Genomic DNA, 25,158 nt, shown 5'->3' with positions numbered 1-25,158 from the left:
GATTTCAAGTCAAGCTACAGAACAAGAAGGTAGCGGGAATCAAATCTGCAACACGACAGGTACAGGATTTCTGTTGTCAACCACGTCACACACTGTAGACCCGCTACCTCCGCTAAACGAGGGCACTATCTGTCAAACTGAGATGACACACCCCTAGCTCCACAATCACTAAACACTGTACAGCTCAGCTGGAACTAACAAAAGTCAAATGGCGACTTTGTGATGCTGAGAAAATCCGCTTTTGTAGCCATAGTTGGCAGTTTACATCACTATGTTGATGTCAGTGTTTGCATTTGGAAACATCTGGTCCATTTGTCAACACACTCGAGCTCTCGTTTTGGGTTTTGTTGTCTCTCTCTGTATTGTTTGTATCTCCTTTCTTCCAAGTTCCCCTTTTGTCATTTTATCGCTGTCAATTACACTCATTCTTTTAATCGTAACACTTTCCTTGTACTTAATAGTATTCTGTACCCTGGTATAATGCTCTGTATTTCACAGTGCAACCTTGGAAATCATGAGCATGGTTAGGAATAGTGGTAGAAAGGTCAATTTTTTTCTTGGAATGTGAAATCTCTAAATCAGTCTGTGACGAGGAATAAAGTACTGGCACATCTAGATCAACTGAGGGAATGAGTAGCCTTCCTTCAAGAGACACACTTACGCAGGGCAGATGTTTTAAGAATCCAGAGGAGTTGGGTAAGGGAAGAACTTCATTCCAAGTTTGATTCTAAGGCCAGAGGCACAGCTATTCTTGTACACAAAAGTATTGTAACACTTTCTATGAAGCTTGAATCTATAACGCCCTATAAGCATCTATAATGCCCATACTTTCCTATAATGTGTATTACAATGACTAACGGCTCTGGCTGAACACTGAAATAGCACTGAAGTCTCATTATGCATCTCCACAAAACGTCAGCAAAACAAGTTGGCTATGATGCATTATGACATTTGACAGATAAACAGGCTAATGATGACAGTTATAATGCATAAATCCGTTTTAAATTGACATAATGTATCACAAAAGGTGGTTATGAGGTGTTGTGAGGGCATATACATGGTTACAATGAATCTTACAATGACTTATAGCTACACTTATAGGGTGTTATAGATGCTTATAGGGCGTTATAGATGCAAGCTCCATAGAAAGTGTTACCAAGTATTTCTTTTGAAACTAACAAAGTAATTGCAGACCCAAATGGCAGATTTGTTATCGTCACAGGACAGTTTTTCAATAAGCGGGTTGTCCTTGCCAGTGTATACACTCCCAACTGTGATGACTGTGCTTTTATTAATTCCTTTTCCTTTTTCTATTCCTGATATTAATAATCATCACCTGGTTATCGGGGGTGACTTCAACTGTGTCCTCTGCCCCAAACTCGACAAATCTTCATCCAAACCTGCACCCCTAACTAAAACGGCTATAGCTATTAATAATTTCATTAAACAATGTGGAACGGTAGAGCCGTGGCATTTACATTTCCCTACGGGTCGGGCTTTTTCCTACTTTTCACCTGTTCACCATACTTTCTCTAGAATTGACCACTTTATTTTAGATGCAAAACTTCTACCTTCTTCTAGTCCTCCCACCTATCATAGCATAGTGATTTCTGATCACAGCCCTTTGTCCTTTGAATTAGACTTCCCTGATGTACTAGCACCATACAAAATATGACACCTGAACCCTCTCCTTTCTGATTGTACTTTTGTGAAATATATCCTGACACTAATATCCCTTTTTATAGCGACCAATGCATCTCTGGAAATAACCCACAGCACCAGATGGGAAGCGCTAAAAGCATACTTATGTGGACAGATTATTGGCTATGTGTCAAATACAAAAAAAAAAAGTGGCCAAATTAAAAGGGCTCACAGCTGAAATTTCGCAACTAGACAGCCAATATGCCTTGACTCCTTCCCCAGAATTATACCAAAAACGAATTCGTCTGCAGACAGAATTTGATTAGGCCTCTACCACAACGGCGGAACAATTGCTATTAAAATCTAAGCACACATTTTACAAATTCGGTGAAAAAGCAGGCAGGTTTCTAACTCACCAAGCCCGCCAAATGGCAGCTCCATGCCAAATATCCCTAATTAAGACCGCCTCGGGCTCTGTGACCACAGACCACTACGGAATTAATGATGCCTTTGCAGCATTCTATGCTAATTTATATTCATCTGATTATGACAAATGATGTTTCTAAATCAGAGTCTTTTTTTGAGAATTTAAATTTACCAGCCCTTAATGGCTATCAGAAAGGTGATCTTGACAGCCCCTTGACATTGGAGGAGGTCTCAGAAGCCACCAAAAGTATGCAACCTGGTAAATCCCCAGGACCAGATGGATTCCCAGTGGAATTTTTCAAGAAATTCACAAAGGAGTTATCTGCATTATTATTGTCTATGTTTACTGAATCCTTTTCGAATGTGAATCTCCCTGAAACCCTGAATCAGGCCTCTATTTGTCTCCTGCATAAAAAGGGCAAGGGCCCTCTGCTGCGTGAATCATATAGACCAATTTCTCTCCTAAATGTGGATTATAAAGTCCTTGCTAAATCCCTTGCTATGTGATTCAAGAATGTTCTTCCTGATCTGGTACTGCCTGACCAAACCGGCTTTATTAGAAACAGGCATTCCTACTTTAATATTCGTAGGCTCTTTGATATTATCTACACTCATACTCGGTCGAATGTTCCTGAGCTTGTGATAGCCTTAGACGCCGAGAAGGCTTTTGATCGGGTGGAGTGGGAACATTTATTTAGGAGTATGAGAAATATTGGATTTGGTAATGACTATATATCATGGGTTAAACTATTATATGCATCCTCCTTAGCTTCTATCCATACAAATGACTTACATTCAAGATATTTCCCATTACATAGTAGATCCACCAGACAGGGTTGCCCTATGAGTCCCCTGCTCTTCATGCTCACCATCAAACCACTTGCTGCTTCTTTACGTCAGTGCCAGGCCTTAGAAGGGATAACCCGAGGAGATACCACACATAAATTATCTCTTTATGCTGATGACCTCCTTTTATATATTGCCAACCCATCATCTTTGCTACCACATGCCCTATCTATTTTGGAACAATTTGGAAGGTTCTCAGGTTACAAGTTGAACTTAGAAAAAAGTTAACTTTATCCTGTAAACCCAGTGGCCCTCAATATCCCAGCTACAGCATTTCCATTCAAGAGAGTGACATCCCACTTTAAATATCTTGGGGTGGTGGCACCTCGCTCCTTTCAAATGCTATTTAAATTAAATTTCACACCTCTGATTGAGCAGTGTAAGCAGGACATACACTGCTGGCGCTTCTTACCTCTATCACTAGCTGGCTGGATTAACCTAATTAAGATGAATATTTTTCCTATATTTCTATTTTGTTCCAACGTATTCCGATTTTTATTCCCGAAAAAACATTTTTGAATCACTGGACCAAATCCTCACTGGATTTATATGGAATGGCAAAACCCCACGCATTCGTAAGTCATTTCTACAAAGGCTGAAAAAGTTAGGAGGTATGGCCATACCTCTTTTTCAATCAATCAAGTTGCATTTTATATAGCACTTTCTTCACTATTGGGCTAGCAAAATCAAAAATATTATAATGTGGGTCAGGGATGGTGCAGAAGCTCCAGTCTGGGTAAAATTGGAATATTTTAAATTGAAACTCCCGTCATTAATCTCGGCCCCTTTACCACTTAGTGCTGGCTCTTTTGAAAATCCTGTAGTTTCCCATACTTTAAAGACCTAGGTACAGTTTCACAAACATTTTGGGTTGCAAAACGCTTCACTTAGGGCTCCTATCTTTGCAAATCATCTTTTCAACCCCTCTATGTCAGACCTGAGTTTTCAGGCCTGGTATGGGAATGGCATTAGAGTTGTTAAAGATTTATATATAAACGGAGTATTTGCATCATTTGAACAATTGTCAGAAAAGTATGCCCTGCCATGCTCCCATTTTTTTTCCCGGTACCTTCAGATTTTGCACTTTGTACAGAAAGGCTATCACCCTTTCCCAGAGCAACCTCGAAGCACCCCTTTAGATGCTCTTTTAGGATTCAATACTAGTCTCAAAGGGTCCATCTCCTGGATATATGATGTAATTAACACTATTAACCCACAATCTCTAAACAACCTAAGGACAATTTGGGAACAAGACCTACCCCTGTGTTTTTGCAGAGGACCAGTGGACTTCAATTCTCAACCTAGTACACTCCTCATCTCCTTGTGCTAGACACGGTCTAATGCAAGTCAAGATAGTTCATCGTCTTCATCTCACTAAGGAGGAACTGGCAAGGATATACCCAAACACTGATCCCACCTGTGATCGATGTAAGACTACCCCTGCAAACTGGTTGCACATATTTTGGTCATGCTCAAGCCTTCAGACTTTTTGGGAAAAGGTCTTTGAATTCCTTTGTGACATGTATAATATGACAATTATACCTCAGCCCATTAACTGAAATGTGCAATGTGGTTGCCTGTATTACTCTGTTAGCTCGACGTCTCCTCCTCCTCAATTGGAAGAGAGTGGTGCCACCATCCCATACAAGATGGCTTAAAGAGATTGTTTTACCTGAAACTTTGAAAAATTTACATGGAAGGGGAATGCAAATAAATTTGAGTCTAGAGGTCTGTTCTTGCCTACTATGATAACCTAACCCAAATAACAGACTGGGATAGTTCATAACCTAATAATTTCTTGGTTGGAGCAGAACTGTAGCAGTCGAATCAAGAATTAGTTAAAAAAGATAAAAATGAGTGTATTTTTTTTTCATTATTACTATTATTTTATGTTCTCCCCTGTCTGTGTTTATGTGAATTAGGTCGCTTTATATCTGTCGTATATTCATATATTTATTTGCACTTGATGTCATTTCGAAGGACGTGGGGGGGGGGTGGAGACTTGTTAGGGAGCAGGGGCGGGATGGGAATAATACTGGATTTATTTCATATGTTGATTCTGTGATTTGTAAAATGAAAAATCCAATAAATATAAGTTTAAAAATTACACATCATTCTGCTCGTTCCAGGTGTATTGTCAAATATATTGATCAAGTTTGATCAGACACTTGGTGAAATAGAAAATGTTGTGCATACTAATTACAGTAAGAAACTGAACGTCACTGCAGACTCATTGTTTGAGATACCTGAACACCATTTGCAACATTTGATATCTTGTATCTAAAGAATGTCTATCAATTTTGGTAGATGTGAACGAAGACTTGCTAAGATATAGATGTTAATCGATTTTGCATATTTTGAAAAATAAATGACGGACTTCTGACTTGACCATAAGCTGCAGTGAGGAAAACCTTTGTTAAACGTTAGTGGATGTGCTGAGAAAAAAATTGGGTGATTTTTTTAAAAATTTAATTACATTTTTTTGAAGTTTGGAATGAGATGTGTCTAAAATTTTAGTTTTGTTGTAATAAGCCATGCCCGCTTTAACCAATCATTACTACATTTTATGCATCCACTGAGTCATGACCCTAGATTGTGCAAACTGAATTTCGTACAAATCCATGCAGCGGAAACAAACGCATGAGATAAAACTTTTCGCATTTGTGGTGCCCCCTAGAGGTGAAGCACAATGTGCTTTAATACGTACATTACATTACAGTCATTTAGCCGACGCTTTTATCCAAAGCCATTTACAATAAGTGCATTTAATGTAGGAAATTAGGAGAACTACTAGTCATCAGAGGTCATATGTGCATCTTCTCTCTAAACAAGCATCTAGGAGAAAAACCAGTGCTAAAGTAAAAGCGCAAGAACAAGATTTTTTCTAAATGAGTGAATACAATAAGTGCTAAGAGCAAGTAACAGGGTAGTAGTTCTTGAAGAGGTGAGATTTCAACCTGCGCCACAAGATGAGCAGCAACTCCACTGTCCTGACATCAGTGGGGAGTTTATTCAACCACCGTGGGGCCAGGACAGAAAAGAGCTGTGACCGGGTCGATTGGCAGCAGGGGCCTCTGAGCAACAGGGCAACCAGGCATCCCGAGGCAGCAGAGCGAAGTGATCAGGCGGGGGTGTACGGCTTGACCATGGCCTGGAGATAGGAAGGAGCTGTTCCTTTCACTGTCCTGTAGGCAAGCACCAGAGTCTTAAACTGGATGCAAGCAGCTACTGGGAGCCAGTGTAGGGACATGAGAAGGGGAGTTGTGTGGGAGAACTTACGGTGGTTGAACACCAGACGAGCTGCACCTTTCTGAACAAGCTCCAGAGGTCTGATGGCCGACGCTGGGGCACCAGCAAGGAGGGAGTTGCCGTAGTCCAGCCGGGAGATAACTAGAGCCTGGATGAGCACCTGTGCCATCTCGTCGGTGAGGAATGGGAGAATACTCCTGATGTTATAGAGGAGAAATCTGTAGGAGCGAGCAACTGATGCAATGTCTGCAGCAAACGACAGTTGGTCATCCAGGATCACACCCAGATTCCTCGCGGTCCAAGTTGACGTCACCAGTGTTGTCATTGGTGATGGCCAGGTCTCGGTGCGGGCAACCTTTCCCCGAGAGGAACATCAGATCTGTCTTGTCCAGATTGAGCTTCAGGCGGTGTGTCGCCATCCACTCCGAGACGCCAGTCAAGCATGCAGCAATGCGTGCCTCTACTTGTGTGTCCGAGGGAGGGAAGGACAAGATCAGCTGGGTGTCATTGGCATAACAATGGTAAGAGAAGTCATGTGAGCAAATAACAGAACCCAGGGATGTCGTGTACAGGGAGAAAAGGAGAGGACCCAGAACCGAACCTTGTGGAACGCCTGTAGTCAGTCTGCGAGGCTCCAACACAGATCCCCTCCATGTCACCTGGTAGGAGTGACCCGTCAGGTAGGATGCAAACATTGAGAGTGCAGAGCCTATGACACCCAGCTTCTCGAGGGTAGAGGAGGATCTAGTGGTTTACTGTGTTGAACGCAGCTGACAGGTCCAGGAGTATCAGGACAGAGGAGAGAGAGTTTGCTCTCGCAGAGTGCAGCGATTCTGTCACTGCAAGGAGGGCCGTCTTTGTCGAGTGACCCACCTTGAACCCAGACTGGTTGGGGTCCAGGAGGTTGTTCTGGTGGAGGTACAAAGAAAGTCAGTTAAAGACAGCATGTTCGCGAGTTTTGGATAGAAAGGTTGGAAGGGAAACCAGGCTGTAGTTTTTGACGTCAGAGGGGTTAAGTGATGGTTTCTTGAGAAGGGGGGTGACTCCAGCAGTCTTGAAAGCAGATGGAAAGCATCCTGCCTGGAGGGAGGTGTTGATGAGGTGGGTTAGAAAGGGAAGGAGTTCGGGTGCTACAGACTGAAGAAGAGGGGAGGGGACTGGGTCAAGGGAGCGTGTGGTGGGGCGACTGGATGTGATGAGGTTGAGGACCTCGTTGGGGGAGAGGGGAGTGAGGTGAGATAGAGTGGGACATGGAGAGGTGAGGGAGGGTGCAGAGGGTGGGCTAGTGCAAGCAGCACTAACCGGGAGGTGAGAAAAGGAGGATCTGATGTCGTTTACCTTCTTGTCAAAGAAGTTAGCGAAGTCATCAGGGAGAAGGGAGGAAGTAGGAGGAGGAGGTGGGGGTTTAAGCAGTGTAGAGAAGGTTTCAAAGAGGCAGAGGATAGGATTTTAGAGCGATAGAAGGCAGCTTTAGCAGCAGAAAGGGAGGAGGAGAAAATGGAACGAAGAGAGTGGAAGTTGAGAAGGTCCTCTGGGAGTTTGCCTTTTCTCCATTTCTCCACGTAGGCTTAATGAACATTTCTGAACATGTTTCTCAAATTTCAGTGTTGCAAAATTTTGAAAATTAGCTATTTTGTTAAAAAATTATTGGCTTGTATAATCGAAATGGATTGACATATTGAAATTTCTTAAACAACTTAAGATCAGCGAAGTACTTAGATGATCCTGACTAAGTTTTGGGACAACTGGCCCAGCGATTTTGGAGAAGATGTTGAAAATAGGATTGAGAAAATCGAGAAAAAGCCGCAAAATTTGACATTTTTAGAGCAGAAGACCATTTCAGCAAAGATTCAAATGAATAGTAAATAAATGGTAACTGGACTGCATTTCGCTTTTCTAGTCTACTGACCACTCAAAGTGCTTTACAGTGTAAGCATGACATTCACACACATATTCACAGACTGACGGCAGAGGCTGCCATGCAAGGCACCGACCTGCTCATCACGAGCAGTTAGGGGTTCAGTGTCTTGCTCAAGGACACTTCGACACACTCTCTGGGGGAGCAGGGGATCAAACCAGGAACAAGGAACCTTCCGATTACTACACGACCAGCTCTACCTCCTGAGCCATGCCGTCCGTGCCCATTACTTGAGAGAAAGCATTTTGACGCCAGGCTAAGCTGTTATAGAGATAATTGCGAAAATGTAAACTTGATTATTACAGTGCCATCTTGAGGTCAGTGTGTGTCGTTTTATGTGCCTGAGTGGTTGGTGGAAATTACAAGCCACCTGCCAATTTTCATGTTTTTCAGAATTAAGGTCTGTGCTGCTCAAACACTTTTAGCGGAGAAAAATCCTAAGAAGAAAGAAAGAAAGAAAGAAAGAAAGAAAGAAAGAAAGAAAGAAAGAAAGAAAGAAAGAAAGAAAGAAAGAAAGAAAGAAAGAAAGAAAGAAAGAAAGAAAGAAAGAAAGAAAGAAAGAAAGAAAGAGAACAAAAACAATAAGGCTCCAACAACTTCACTGCTCGGACCTTTAAAAAAAAAATCAAAAGCGAAGCAAAAACTGGGTGAGCTAGTTAGTGTGTAAGTGAACTGCACTCAAAGTGTCCAACTTCAAACGTGTAATAGGTGCATGGGAGTATGAGTACTGGCCCATGCTCACTGCTGCTATGCAACAAGAGCTCTCAGTCTCAATCCAAATTCCTCTGGTTTCAAGAGCATGTTGAACAAGCTTACATGTCCAGAGTGCACGGTGAACTGCAGAGGTAGTGCTGTACATGGGCGTGTATGTATTGGATGGATACCAGCAGGATGGGGGAGGGACAGAGAGACAGAGGAGAGAGAGAGAGAGCGAGAGAGAGAGAGAAAGAGAGGGTGGGAGATAAAGAGAGTAGGCAAGATGAAGAAATTAGAGGGAGGAGGGGTTAGGCGAGAATGAGAGAGAGAGATTTGTCTAAGGCTAGGAGACAGAGTGGCTGCAGCCCCAATAATGTAATCTGGGCTTCCAAGAAGTACCGGACTTGTCAAGGCTAAGGTCAAATGTCTGACTTTATCAAGACACAACAAAGACGATGCACTAAGTCCTTCTACTGTATCGCATTAGCCGACCTATGTGTGAGTGCATGTGTGAGAGAGACATTGTAAAGAGGATTATCAGGATCCCACTCAGTGTGATGGGGAAATTACGCAATAGCATCTGCGTAATAATGATGTACTACCTTCAACAGCTGTTGCGTGTGTGCAGGCAACAGCACAGATGCAGATGCACGTGTACACACACACACACACACACACACACACACACACACACACACAATAAGTGCTTATAACCTGCCCCTCTTTTCCAAAGTTTTTTTCCAGCAAGTAAAATGTATCATTCTCCCAAGTTACTAACCCAAAAAATGTTGCAGCTTGAAGAGTTTCTTACACCAGTCAAACTTCTTGAGAATTTGTATGAGTCTAGGTGCAATTTGGAGCCAAAGCCAGTCCCCTAGTTTAACTGACAACTTTTTACATGAGGGGAGTATTCACATGCATTTGAACTTTTTATAAATTAGAGCAACAGTTTTGAACAAGACATCCTTTAAGCTAATATTCTGATCTCAAATATACTGCTAAGCAAGGGATAACCCACAATGAGGTGGTCTTCTATCGAAAAATAATGACCACTGCAGAGATAGGGAACGTCCCAGTGGGCAGTGGATAGGAGGTTCCCTCTTTATCAAAAGCAACCAACATGGATGAATTATGTTGGGATGACAGGTGAAATATATATATGACCAATATTGTCAGAGCCATGCGATTCCAATGTGCTGGAACGATGTGGTTATGTTGCATTTGATAAATCTTTTTGCTTTAATTGGGAGTACATACAGTGTACACATATTCAATTATAAAGGTCAATTCCTGGGTAGCACCTGCAGAAAAACTCAACATTGATGGTACATAAATTTGTAGTCTGGCCATCTTTGGTCTTAGCAAAAATGCCACTATTGCAAATGCACAAAAGAAAATTCTCTTGGTTTTCTATGAATTACTTGAGCAATTTTTTCTATTATCACCCATGTGTTTCTACTTTTAATTACCAACGGCATCCAAAATCTATTGTTGTGGCAATGTTAATCAGGTGATCACACATTGACAAACCATAAACTGGCCTTAAATCTTATTTTTATATATTTATATTTATTTATTTATTTAGTACTAAGTTAATGCAACTGTGTTATACATTTAGTGGGGGGAAAAGTATAGAGATGTCCTTTGAAATGTAGTGGAGTAAAAGTTGAAAATGCAATATGCACAAATAAGGAAACTTGAAAAAAATGTACTTTGTAATGTAACACAAAGCGTTTTGTACTGCTTTCCTGAATCCTCCTTACCGTCACTGACATCACCCTCGCTGGTTAAGAGCGAATCATCGCACGAGCACGAGACTGCCAGCTGAGCATATGAAGTGGAGTTCTGCTTTTTCAAATGTGAGAGATCTCAGGCAATGTTTTATTTTGATGTCCTGGGGGGAGCCCTGTGGCAAAACGCTATGGTTCAGTTTTTTTGGTGCATACAGTTAAAAGGTCATCTACAGAAATAACTGGACCACATTTCAGAAAGGCTGACCCTTGGAAATTGAGATCATTTCATTTCATATCCCAAAAAAAAAGGGGAAAAAAAGGATGTAAATTAGCAGAAAAAATAAGTGGGGACATCTTAATAATAATAGCAGTGGAATGTACAAGGACAATTATGTGAAACAGAAGAAATTTAAAGAGTGCAGAGCTTAATTTGACAAGAAATAAAAATGTTCCGATGGGGGGAAATGCATGCATGTCCAAAGTTTAAACTGTAGCTGAACTTTTGCTTATCGACTCTGGCTATATTTGGTCTGTTTAAAGGGCTAAAAAATGCAACAAAAATACATGCATGGGTTGCTAGCTACTGAGAGCCTTTAGGAAAGATTTCAAGCATTTGACCATTCATGAGAAAGCTTTAAGTTCTTACATCGCCCTGTATTGTAATGTCCCCAGAAGGTGCCATGCAACAGCGATGTGTGCGGTCACAGACTCAATGCTGAGAAACTCCACCTGTGTCAAATGTCAATACAGAAGGTAGAATATCTAAGGTGAAATCAACTTCAGCTGACAAGATGGTAAAAAGTGACTCAAAAGGCAGTGAGTATGAATGACATTAATGGTGTCTGTTAGCACAGGAAAACTGTGTAAAGGTTATTTTTTTTAATTGGTTGGTTTAATGGTATTCAACCACAGTGCTTCAAGTCTTATGTGCCGTGTGCTAAGCCTAAGACATCAGAAATTTCTTTGATTGGTTAAAATAATTTCAATGGGGCATCTGGGTAGTGCGGCACCTTTGCCTACCAACACAGGGATTGGCAGTTCGAATCCCCGTGTTACCTCCATCTTGGTCGGGCATCCCTACAGATACAATTGGCCGTGTCTGCAGGTGAGAAGCCGGATGTGGGCATGTGTCCTAGTCGCTGCACTAGCGCCTCCTCTGGTCGGTCGGGACACCTGTTCAGGGGGGAGGGGGAAGTGGAGGGAATAGCGTGATCCTCCCACGCGTTACACCCCTCTGGTGAAACTCCTCACTGTCAGGTGAAAAGAAGTGGCTGGCGACTCCACATGTATCGGAGGAGGCACGTGGTAGTCTGCAGCCCTCCCCGGATCGGCAAAGGGGGTGGAGCAGCAACCGGGTCCGGGACAGCTCGAAAGAGTGGGGTAATTGGCTGGATACAATTGAGGGAAAAAAGGTTCCGCCCCCCCCCCAAAAAAAGAATAATTTTAATGGCAGCATTCGTGAAATTGTCAATGATAAGGGAATCCTGTTTAAAAACTGAATTTTGAAGACGTCCGGGTAGCATAGCGGTCTATTCTGTTGCCTAACAACATGGGGCTCGCTGGTTTGAATCCCCGTGTTACCTCCGGCTTGGTCAAGTGTTCCTACAGACACTATAGGCTGTGTCTGCGGGTGGGAAGCCGAATGTGGGTATGTGGCCTGGTCGCTGCACTATCGCCTCCTCTGGTCGGTCGGGGCGCCTCTTTGGGGGGGAGGGGAAACTGGGGAGAATAGCATGATCCTCCCATGCGCTACGTCGCCCTGGCGAAACTCCTCAGTGTCAGGTGAAAAGAAGCGGCTGGGGACTCCACATTTATCAGAGGAGGCATGTGGTAGCCTGCACCGCTGCCTGGATTGGCAGAGGGGGTGGAGCAGCAACCTGGATGGCTCGAAATGTGGGGTGATTGGCCAGGTACAATTGGGGAGAAAAGGGGGGGAATTAATTTTGGAGATGTCTATCTTAGTTGTTTGAGCTCTTTATTTCCCAATCACTTTCATGAATCATTCATTTATGCAAGAATTATCTTCCCAACTGTATTTCAACTAAGAGTTGACTTTTACAGTTTGTGATCTTTTATGGCCTGCAGGCGGCAACATGTTGTGCCAATCATTGCTATTTTCTAAATGCCAGAGTGCCATGTCCCACAGCATCTTTTACGCAAGTTTCATCAAAATCGGACCGATATTGAGATAGCGCGCATGACACATGAACTGAGAGAGACCTCTCCATAGACAAAAATGAAAATCTAATTGGCTGTCTTAAATGATCTTACAGCAAAAGTGAGGTTCTTGGCAATCTCAAAGATTCCAGTAGCATTCTTTTTTGGCATACACTTGCCGGGAGTCATTTCAAAACCTCTAACTGCTTTGTCCAACACAACACCAGAATACAGAGCATTTGTTCCACCTCTCCTCTATGCTGGACCAACCGCTGCTGGGTGACGGAAAACACGTCACCACTACCTGTGCAACGCTCGGGGTTTTTGGCAGGAAGGTTGGCACACACATTCTGCATTTTTCTCTGTATTACTGCAAATTCATCAGTGGCTGATAGGCTGAACTCATTCAATGAAAGATAGTAACTCGACATTTTCTAAAGACCCCTTCTAATCATGTTCTCTTATATCATGTTCTCTAATAAAATGCTTGATGTGTTTTTTTTCTGCAAAATAAGTTCAGTCATCATGTTAAAATCCTTAAAATCACATATACTCCTCCTCCCTCATTAAAAAAAATCCAGAATCTCTGAATGTGCAAATTATGCCCACCCTCAATTCAAATCGCTCTCAGTCCTCTGCTGCTCGGCGAGAGGTAATATAGGAGTAATTCAGCCATACATGTGCGAACTGGAAACCGATTCTGAAGAAGAGGAAGAGCAAATTGGACAGGGTCACGTACCAGTGGACGTATCAGAATGGTAATGTATTTTTTTGGATTGCTCTCTACAACGTTAGAAATGAAATGGTAACAGATAACATGAGCCTTTGGCTTGACTACGTCATCAATCAGCCAATCTCGGAAACCAGAGGCTAAATTGCCTGACAACGATTTAGCCTCTGGGGACAACGGTCAATATTTTGGGGCTTCCGGTGTAGCTCCTGGCTGCTGGCTTCCATTTCCTATGAAGACTTCCTTTTCTGTGTGCCCGTCATTGTTTACCGTCGGATTAGCAACTTGTGACATGAGAATGGAGTTGGAGTTGAGAGACGATGGCTACGACCGGATTGTTTCACAAGTAGTTCACATGAGCCGATCGTTTCTCCACACAATAGACAAACTTTGATACTTTTTGTAGGTATTTTAGGTCCAGACGACATTTCGGCCAATGCGTTCTGCATCTTTTGCTCCCCACACGGACTGTTACCAACATGCAACCAAAGCATGTTCCTGTACGAATCACTGCCTATTTATATGAGATTGGTCAATACTACTCGGACTAAAATGGAAACGGAAACCAGAACACTTCCAGTACCAAACTCTTGACCCTTGCCTACCGATTCGATATCCATCCATCCATCCATCCATCCATTATCCAAGCCGCTTATCCCAGTTGGGGGTCACAGGATGCTGGAGCCTATCCCAGCAGTCACTGGGTGGCAGACGGGGAGACACCCTGGACAGGCCGCCAAGCCATCACAGGGCCGACACATTCACACCTAGGGACAATTTAGTACGGCCGATTCACTTGACCCACATGTCTTTGGACTGTGGCAGGAAACCAGAGCACCCGGAGGAAACACGCAGACATGGGGAGAATATGCAAATTCCACACAGAGGATGACCCGGGACGACCCCCAAGGTTGGCCTACCCCAGGATTCGAACCCAGGACCTTCTTGCTGTGAGGCGACCGCGCTAACCACTGAGCCACCATGCCGCCCTCAATTGTGTGTGTGTGTGTGTGTGTGTGTGTGTGTGTGTGTGTGTGTGTGTGTGTGTGTGTGTGTGTGTGTGTGTGTGTGTGTGTGTGTGTATATATGAGAGTAGCTGACTTAGTAGAGCGCAAACCACATAAGGCTGAGTCCTTACCGCAGTGGCCTAGGTTCGAATGCGGCCCAGGCCCTTTGCTGCATGTCATCCCCTCTCCCCTGCCTTTCCTGTCTTTCTCTCGCAACCATCGCTATCAAATAGAGGCGGAAAATGCCAAAAAAATTCTTTAAAAAAAAGAGTTTATAGAGTTTATCAATCACCTAATAATGTGTTGATAATGTTAGATTATCCTTGGTCTCGCTTGCTCTGACAAGTTATCTACCGTGTAAAGATAAACACTCGAATGCACTCTTAGAAAGAAACGCTTCTTAACACCATAGAAAGTCTCTGTCGTGCCCTCCACATCCACCTAACCTGCAGCCAGTCTCGCTCTCTCGCTCTCTCTCCTGACCTACATTCACCTCACCAGCTAAGCCACACACTTGCTTTCCATCAGGCTCATCCATCCCAGCAGTATAAGGAACCTAGCTCTTCAACCAATCATCATGAGATCATTGTTTGAGCTACAGTAGTTTCATGCACTCGGACGCTCTGTAAATCTTTCCGAGTATTTTCCCAGCGTTGTTGCCTGTTAGTCTAATCACTTTTTCGTTGTGTTTAGTATTTTCACTCTGATTCATCTGCCTGCCTGCCTCACCTGCTGGTCCCCGACCTCGGTGCAGTCCAGCCGCACTCACTCCTTCATCCACCTCTCTGCCTCCACCTCCACGCCATCACCTCTCTGCCGCCTGCCATCCTAAATAAACTTATTTTCCCTATTTGCCTTTGTCCCTTGTCTGTGTCATGCAACTGGGTTCGCTAGTCTCGCCCTTAGTCTCTGAAGAGAAAGAAAGAAAAATAAACTTACCGGTTAACCAACATGTTGGCTTGCACTCGCTGTGTCCCCAGGATAAATGGATGACACAGTGTCGGGCTTCAATATGAGTTCCGTGGCAAAACCAATCTGTTTATGTGATAAATTTTAAAAACAGTGCTCTTGAAAATGGCTACTGCAAACCCACGTTTCTCTAGAAGTTCAGCTGGGACATTACAAATTTTCCAAATAAACTGCACCCATTTCAGCCAGACCTGGGAAGGGAGGTCGCCGGCGAGCGTCTGGTGGCTGCGCCTTGGCCCATGGGGCCCATGGGGCCCAGTCGGACCCAGCCCGAAAAAACAACATGGACCCACCACCCCGTGGACCCACCACCCGCGGGGATGAGTATTGGGGTAGGGTACAACGCAGGCCAGGTGGCAGGCAAAGGCTGGGACCGGGGCATTCAGACTTCCGGCATCGCAGACTGGTCCAAGAGGACCAACTGAGAGGAGACCCCAGGGTAGACCCAGAACTTGCTGGAGGGACTACATGTCCATTCTGGCCTGGGAATGACTTGTGATCCCGCAGGAGGAGCTGGAGGGTGTTGCTGGGGAGAGGGACGTCTGGAGTGCCCTACTTAGCTTGCTGCCACTGCGACCCGACCCCGGAGAAGCAGCTGATGATGAGAGATGAGAACTGCACCCAATTCTCTCAGGTTTTCAGATCCTTTGGTAATCCAGAATCAGGATCATGTTTATTGGCCATGTTGGTTTTGTTGGCCATGGAATTTGACTCTGGTTTCATGGCTCGTGGCTAATAAATGAAGGTTCACTGTTTCTCTTTTTGTAAATTTGCAGCTGAAAACAGAACTTATAGATGGTAAAACTATGATGAGTAGCTACACCGCTTCTCGTCTGGCTTGCGCCACCAAAGCGGATACACATAATGATATGTAAATTACCACCCCATTCATTACTGGGATTGATTCCTTGGGGTTTGTGATGTATGAAATCCTGCCTGTCTGAATCAGTTTTTCTGAGACTGTCCTTGGTACACTGCAGTTCATTCATTCATCATCAGACACTTCTCCGGGGTCGGGTCGCGGTGGCAGCAAGCTAAGTAGGGCACTCCAGACATCCCTCTCACCAGCAACGCCCTCCAGCTCCTCCTGGGGGATCCCAAGGCGCTCCCAGGCCAGACTGGACATGTAGTCCCTCCATCGAGAGTTTTAACCATGTTTCGGAGTAAAAACGGATTAGCTTAATTATCAGTGCTGACGCACTAATTCTATCTGGCTCAGACACAACAACTTCTGGGGCACACAACATCCGGGGCACAACGCCCCTACAATGACACAAAGCCGGCAAAGCAGCACCACCCAAATTCCAACAGATGGCAGTAACGTGCCATCCAAGACCTGTAACAGCTTCCCTTTCTGAAATGTACTTACGTAGTTGTGTACTTCGTACTTAGCCCTCCATTACCGAAGAGGACAAATATTACAAATCAATCTCAAAAATTATTATTATACTGACAATATTATTTCAACAAACTTGCGCCCCCCCCTCTTTTTTTTAAAACAACAACAACAACAATATTGGTATAACAGTCCAACCCAACTACAAATTAAGGCTAACAGGTGCCCGGGACAGCCGTCCAGAGCACAACTGCGTAAAGGGCCTTGCTGGGGTATTTGCAGGAGAATAGGCAAGCAAAATGTCAGAACGCCTGAATGGGGTATCGGGGGGCAGAGCAGTGCGTACTCTGTGACCACTCAGCTCTTTGCGCAGTGCCTCTGGCTGGCATGGCACGCGGGGATTGAGGAGTGGAGGTTTTGGGCCAGTCCCTTCATTTCTTTTTTTTTTCTAGTCTCTTCGGGGGCGTGGACCTGTAGCATGCTTTCTAGATGAGTTCCTGGGTTCTGAGGCAGTGCCGGCTCTACCACCCGCAGGTCAACTCTATTTAGGCGGTACAATGATCCCTCCACTTCTACCATGTAGGACCGTGGAGCGACCTTCTGTACACAGAATCCGCATCGCCAAATGCCTGTTCAGTCCCCCGGTAGCAGCTTCATCCGGACTGCTTCGCCCACCGTGAGTTCAGCTAGGTCCCTTGCTGATTTGTCATAGATCACTTTGGAGACCTGTCTTCTGTGACGCAGCTGGTCCAGTACCCTGGTCACCACACATGGCTCCAGTAGCCTGTAGGCCACAGGCAGCACAGTCTTCAAACGCCTCGACATCAGGCGCTGGGCCGGACTGCTGTTCATACCCTCTGTTAGTGCGTTACGCCACTGTTACGCCACTGCAGGTACACTGCAGTTTCAAAGCAGATATGCTCAGCCATGGCGTTGACTGCTTATTTCGCTCCTGATACGTCTTGGAACATTACCCTAACACCACATGTACGTACATGTTAACAAGATTAAAAACTTGATTTTCATCAGAGGGGGTCTTTAATTAAGAATCTTGGAGATTGCTACTTTAAAAAAAAAGCAATGCATCTAGTTCCAATGTCATCAGATGGATAAGGGTTCATAATGATTTGTTCTGCCAGCCATTTCTGAAATATTTATCAGAACTGAATGGCAGGGAGCATAGGGTTCTGACAGCAAGACATACCACTGTAGAGAAATTCAGTGGTGTCAACTGTTCCGGTTTACCCGTAGTAGCTACGGATTTGACCCTCTGCTACGGTGCTACGAGAAAGGTCATAAACGCTATGTTTTTTTTCTGCACCCCCCCCCCCCCCCCACCACCAGTTATCTACCAGTCCGATGGCAGAGTTGAACTTGGGCATCCAATGAGAAGTCGGAAATAGGCGGGACTAATCACGACCACGAGAGTTCAATAACAGATGCAATGTACGCGGTCCTTTTCTCTGTAGCAGGAAGAATCGGCGTGAGTTTAGCGAGAAAATTGAATGCAGTGCCAATGACGACGGCGTCTACCTCAAAGAAAGTTTGGACTTGCCACCAAAAGTTTAGTATTCTAAACTACTTTCGTTTATCAAGCCAAGTAAAGTGTCGGATTTTTTTATGCGTGTTGTGAGCACTGCAGATGCGACACTTCCATCAAACATGGTGGGTTGAACGATTTAAAGGAGCACAATAAAACCATCAAACATGGCAGATGTGCGAAGGTCGTCAGAGATAACAAATCAATTGACGGATTTTTCACCGACCGACGTGAGTGTGGAATTGTCAACGCAGAGACGTTATTTACCAATTTTATTATAGAGCACAATTTACCTATTGCCGTTTCAGATCACATGGGTCACCTCGTTAAAAGCTCCGTTTCCGGGCAGCAAAATCGCCTCAAAGTATGCGTGTGCAAGAAGCAAGACAACTGCTATTACACAAACCTTGGCAGCTACGTCGACGGCCGACTTGGCCACTGTGTTAAAAGTCAACATTTTCTTACTTGCGACTGACGGCAGCAGTGATAAAGGCGCACGACTATATCCAGTTTTTGTACGCTATTTTAACGAAGAAGCAGATAGGGTCGTGATTCAACTTCTTGCATTACCTGCACGTGAAGAGATCCCGTCAACAATCCTGTTAAGCGTTTTTACCTGTGTCACGCGAGTGAAGGTAGTTAGTTATGTTGTTGATTAAATGGAGCACGCTCCGAGTAGCGCCTCGCCAGTCGTGTCTTTTTCACAACATAACAGGGGGATATTTCCAAATGCATGGGGTCTATTCAGGCGCGCCGGAATCATTTCAGAAGTGGGGGCAACAATGATATATCTGTAAGAGCACACCGAAGCGCAGCTCCGTATGCCTGTATTTGCGGTTTTAATACATTATAGCGCGTTATTGAAGACACGTGTCCGCCCCATCTTGTTACTTTGTTGCAGTTAGGCAATCTCAATGTAGCGTTCTGTGTTGCGTTTGAGCGCTTAAGTGATACATTGTATTCAGTTTTGAAATCCCGCTCTTTCTCCTGCCTGCCCGCGGGGTAGTGGTATAATTCAAACATAAACCAGCTAGTTAGTGCATGTGGGGTTAGATACAAATATTTCTTGTTCAATTAGACTAAACTACGGGTTTACAAGACAGTAACACTGTAGTAGCAAGCAAGCAATACCAACAGTAATGTTGCCATGTGTTCAGCAGCGCACATCTATCCCAAAGCCATATTTAACGAAAATTCAGAAAGACAGCTTACTGCTTCATCATCTAATTCCTCACCAAAATGATTTAGCCCCTGGTAAATTATTATTACAACCGCTGTTGCGTAAATATCATCCATACTAGCGATGTGACGTTCGCGAACAATCCGGTTCTTTTGAACGGCTCTTTGGTACGAACGAAGGGAACCGAGTCGTATTTGGTGGGAGCAGTTCTTTTTCTCGTTGTACCCATTTCACTGTCTGCCCTAAATCAATTCCCCTTTGCGCTAGCACTAGCCTGTTTCGGTTCTATGCTGGCGGTTTCAACAGTCCCGGTAGTCCCGGTCCTGGAGCTACTGCTTCGGAGTTCTGGCTGCGCTGGTTCTCGATTTTTTTTGGGGGGCAGGCTTCTATGGAGTTGTGGACGGCAGGGGTGTAACATTACTGTTAAAGTTTAGTTTTGTTTGGCTGTATTTTACTTTCTTATTCACTGGTTCTTTTGACATTTTTGCAGAAGCATGTGTTCGCAATATTGACAGCTAGCAGAGCTGACGTTAGCTACGTTAACGGCTCAAACAGACAAACAACGCAAACATCATTTTATTGGTTGCTATGTAGGCTACAATGCATTTGATTTGTGTCGCAATCTACCCTTTGATTGGATTAAAATTTGAATATTCTCTGATTTATGTCTGCGTGCTTTATTTGACCTAATTTCTTAGAGTGGACGGAATGGGTGAAACGTCTTTTTACCGTAAGTGTTGCAATATAGGGGCATTAGCGGGGATACAGGCTGGCTTTAAAAAAAATGTGGAACGAGGGTAAAAGTGTGTGTGGGGGGGCATTGGCCCCCATTCCGGCGCCCCTGGGTCTATTCCTACATCGCCACATGCAGTACCACGTAATTCCAATGGAGGGAGAAGGGCGAAATTTGACGTAGGATTTGATGTCATACATTTTTAAATATGGCGGGTGGTCTTTATTTTTTTTTAGGATCGATGTCGTCATGAACACCAGTACATACCAAGATATTTAAATAACAAAACAATGCACCCCCCATCCCTTCCCAATGAGCTTACAAGATTTCCATTTTAATTTAAAAATTTAACTTTAGAATGCAATTCAGAATGCAACTCTGCTTGTATAAGTGCAAATATGAAATAATAACAATGGAATATTAACTGTTTATAGACATGTTTATACAGTTTCAAGCATTTTTAATCATGAAAAAACTGGTTTAAGCAGGTGGTTTTAATGTTGTTGCTGATCGGTGTAAATACTGATCTAATGCCATCTAATAGTCTATGGGGAATTCCCTATGTTAAAGTGATGGTTAGCCAACCCTAAAAAAAATGTTAGCTTTTCTCTTACCTTGGGAAATTGTCTTATGGCATCCAATTTAAAGGAACAGTGCTGTGCTTTCAAAGCCTTGTAGAAGAGCAAATATACAGTAATTTAATGTACAGTACTAGATGTAGTAGTTCAAGCCTAATTCACTGACTGTTGTTTGACCCTTTCAAATACACATGTAGATGCTTGTACACATTAAATGTGTACAAGCATCTACACTGCTATCACTGTTTATGTCCCTCTCTCCATCTCAGCTCTCCACCCCTCCATCTAAAACCTTTCTCCGCTTCTTTTATTCACTCCCTTTTACAGCATTTTACAGTCCTCCCGTTTCCCTCTCTTATGTGGCTCTGAGGTAGCAGCAACAGGGAGGTAGAGACTTTTGTATCCAGCACCTACTGCTCCTTGTGTGTCTGCCCCCCCCCTTTTTAACATTGAATTGTTGTGTGCTTGCAATGTCTTGAATTTATTTTTGCAGCTATGCAATTCATGCAATATGAATGGAGCTTGTGTTGTGGTCCTGTGCTGATGTTGGAACTGTGCTTTTTACATGTCCCGAAAGCAAATTCCAGCAGCCTGCCTGTGTGGCCATTAAGAGTCTGAATCTGAATCTGAGGGAGAGAGAGAGATAATTTCGAGGAAGGAGGAGGGAGAGATGGTTGAGAGTGAGACAGAGAGAGAGAGGTAAAGGGAGAATATGTGGGGGAGGCTAACACTGCAATCTCTGGCGGAGTTAGCTGTGACGCACTATTACACACATCCACCCAAACACATACACATACACACACACACAAACTACTGATGTGAAGCCTCCATAGGGTCTGTGGCATTTAGAGAACCAGGGAAAAGGAGAAGGAATGAGGGACCAAAGCGGACCGGCATCACAACACCTGTCTAAGCCACATTGAGCAAAGCCTCCCTTGTTCTGGAACAAGCCTGGGTGTGTAGATGCAACACAAAAAAAGACAGAGTGAGGAGAGGTGAAAACTGCTGCTTACTTGGGTGTCACACAAGCAAACTAAAAATGAGCCTAGACACACACACATCGAATCACATACACACACATACGCAAACTTTCCTGTCCCTCCCTGTAACCATGGGTGGAGACGGGTTGAAACAGGAAGGAAGTCCAATCTGAGCTTCCTCCCCGAGCCAGACCTGCCCCAACGACAAAGCGTGGCACATTCTTTCATTCAGTCTCTCTTTCCCTCTAATACACACATACTTAAACATATATGTACACACATGCACGCACACACACACTTCCTTCTCCCCCTGCTCTTACCAATACTGCGACGCAGGTCCTCACAAAGGCTGATGTGGGGAAGTTTTAACATCTCCTTCCATTTCTTACTGCGACCGTTCCGTTTCCCTCCTCCACCTTTATGGGGGGTAGGAAAGAGAGAGAGAAAGAAAGATTTGAATCAGACAATCAATTAGGTCATTGTTTTAACATGGTACTTGAACCATTTCCATCCGTCTGCTTTCTCGACACAAGTGTCTGTGTGTGTGTGTGTGTGTGTGTGTGTGTGTGTGTGTGTGTGTGTGTGTGTGTGTGTGTGTGTGTGTGTTGACCTTGCAGGGACATCTGGTTCATCTCACTAAAGTAGCCTCCACACTTCATGACAGAACATGAGATGAAGAATGTTGGCAGCTTCAAGACCATGTGGGGCAGACACTTCCCCACATGATCTATCCCCACAGTTTTCTAGGGCAGGCTAGCAATGGTACCAGTCTTTGTTACTGACTACTGCAAATTGGCTTTTTTTTCCAATCCATTCAGTCAAAACTGTTGACGAGATGATCATGTTACACTGAACTCTAAATCAATTCTATGGGGGCCTCTGAGAGTCATCTTCTCAAATAACAAAAATCCAGCATCAAATATAGATATTTATATAAATACATTAGGATTCAAATAAAAAAAAAACTGTCACAAATATGGGAATATAAGAAATCGATAAATATCTATAAATAAATATCTATAAATAAATAAAAAGTATACATATGTTAAATTATTTAGATTTTTCCCCATTTTATTTACCTGACATATTTAGTATTTTACTCAAATCACCGGTGTATTCTTATATTCTTTTATATTTATTTAATTTCATCAACATTTTAATTGTCCTATTTACAAAGGTGTTGGAAAGACCGCCAGGAGGAAAAAGAAATGTGATGCAGACGTGGCCATGCTTCTGTCGGACAAACAGTCAGTGCTACTGTACAACAGCATTATAATATGTTTTGAAGACGTTTGTAATACATTAGACTGCCTATGCTAGCTTTGGTATGAGGATGCTCTTTTTACAGGGGTGCAGACTATTTACTGGTGAGCTGACTGCACACAGGCAACAATGGCTGATATACCTTGTTGGTAGTCAGTAAATCTGTGTCTGCAGTGGCATAACGGCCCGAAACCAATGATCAGCTTCATATGCAAATAGGCCTGACTAGTACACATGGCCATTTAAACTCTAGTTAATAGTCACAGCAATTTGCATATGAAACTGATCGTTGGTTTGGGTCGTTATGCCAATGCGTTGTTTATAAGGGTGGGGATACCTGCAGTCAGTTGAGACTGAAGAGGTCACTTAGATGAGTGATGCAACATTTCTCTCAATAAATGTTGTGTCCAGATGAACTGATTCAGCCTTCTTTGATCAGTGTCTGCAGGTTAGTTTCTCTCTGCCTCCTACATCCAAGTATATTGGGACACTGTTCCTTCTTTAGTATTGACTGTCCAGCAGAATTGTCACATCATCATCACATTTCAAATGGATAAAATAGCGAGAAAAGTCACGGATTGCAACTTTGCAGCCTCGTCCATACAAACGCGACTTTCCAGCCGAGAACTCAAGTGACCTTCTCTCTGAAATTTTTACTTCCTTGAGAAATGTGTCAAATTTCTACCCAAACAGAAGAAAGAAGAAGAAAGCCACTTTATTTGTCATTTGTCCATACATACAATGAAATTCACTCTCTGCATTTAACCCATCCTATTGTATAGGAGCAGTGGGCAGCTGCAGCGCCTGGGGACCAACTCCAGTTCTTTCCATTGCCTTGTTCAGAGGCACAGGCAGGAGTATTAACCCAAACATGCATGTCTTTTTGATGGTGGGAGGAAACCGGAGCACCTGGAGGAAACCCATGCAGACATGGGGAGAACATGCAAACTCCACACAGAAAGCACCTGGGACGGCCTGGGGTTTGAACCCGGGACCTTCTTGCTGTGAGGCAACAGTGCTAACCAGTGGAACACCATGCTGCCCAGGGAAGGCTGTATTAGATATATAGAGAGCTCATTTACAGATCCCTACAATGATGAAGTCTCTTGAGTCTACGACCCAATTCTGATTTTTCCACTAATGAGACATAGACCCGATGCTTTTCGACCAGTACGAACACAAAAAAATTCATCAAGGAATATCTTTTTTCATTTACAGTTTCAGGCTTCTTTTATACATGGTCCCGGATCAGACACTGATCCGTTATGTGGCCATGTGATTTAAGACCGTTTGGTGAAACTGAAATTGAAGTGTATTTTCTGTCACCCTGTGTGGCAAAGATTGGCAGGCTTGTATTGGCAGTGTGGCTCATCTTTCACTGACCATCACTGTCACCAGTCTCAGTGAGCTCACAGAAGACCAGGGAATGCTCATGTGGCACAGGTGAGGTCCACGTCGGGGTGTGGTATGGCAGAAGTAAATTACGCTGACGGACTTCAATGGAGAGATAGCAAAGTTACTGTTAAACCTATTTGGGGAGATGCCCCTATTCAATCTAAACCCCTGACGACACATAGCGCAAGTGACAAGTGTCTGATAAAATTGCGTGTGAAATAACTTTGCATGGTCCCGAAACATCAGTAGTTGTTATTCATTAACACATGCAAGCTGTTTCGGCATGGACGTCTGCCCGCATTGACTGATCACAAAATAGATTTGTGCAGAAGAGAGATTAAGCATTAAGGCCTGCAATGCCTATAAGGGCTGATGATCATACTCAAATGACTAACTTAGAGGCCTGCTTGGCTACTGTGAAAAACTGGATGTCACTTAACTTTCTGGTTTTAAATTCGGATAAAACCGAGATGCTGGTCATTGGCCCTGCTAGACACAGACACCAATTTGATCAAGTAATGATAACAATCGACAACTCTGGTTTCATGAAGTGTGGCAGCCAAAAACCTTGGTGTTACATTTGATCCCAGCCTTTCCTTTGATAAGCACATTTAAGAACTCACCAACGTAACATAGCTAAAATTGGGTCTTTTCTCTCCATGGCTGACGCAGAGACTCTAATACATGCATTTGTTTCCCCCAGACTTGATTACTGTAATGTTCTGTTCTCAGGTCTGCCACATTCTAGTACTAAAAGTCTTCAGATGGTTCAGAATGCTGC

General features: G+C 43.7%; 1 protein-coding gene across 2 annotated transcripts in view; it reads right to left on the bottom strand.

The window, feature by feature from the left end:
- The window catches only part of grk4 (G protein-coupled receptor kinase 4), an 89,549-nt gene that overhangs the window by 51,919 nt on the left and 12,472 nt on the right, over positions 1-25,158 (bottom strand). For both annotated transcript variants that reach the window (XM_056279621.1, XM_056279619.1), the window contains exon 2: positions 22,040-22,135. In XM_056279621.1, the coding sequence (XP_056135596.1) occupies positions 22,040-22,135 (96 nt within the window). The remainder of the gene's footprint in view (positions 1-22,039; positions 22,136-25,158) is intronic.

Source organism: Lampris incognitus, chromosome 5, assembly GCF_029633865.1.
Source record: "Lampris incognitus isolate fLamInc1 chromosome 5, fLamInc1.hap2, whole genome shotgun sequence".
In the NCBI taxonomy this organism is placed as follows: Eukaryota; Metazoa; Chordata; class Actinopteri; order Lampriformes; family Lampridae; genus Lampris; species Lampris incognitus.
The sequence above is the reverse complement of the archived record's forward strand: the minus strand, read 5'-3'. Positions and strand labels throughout refer to the sequence as shown.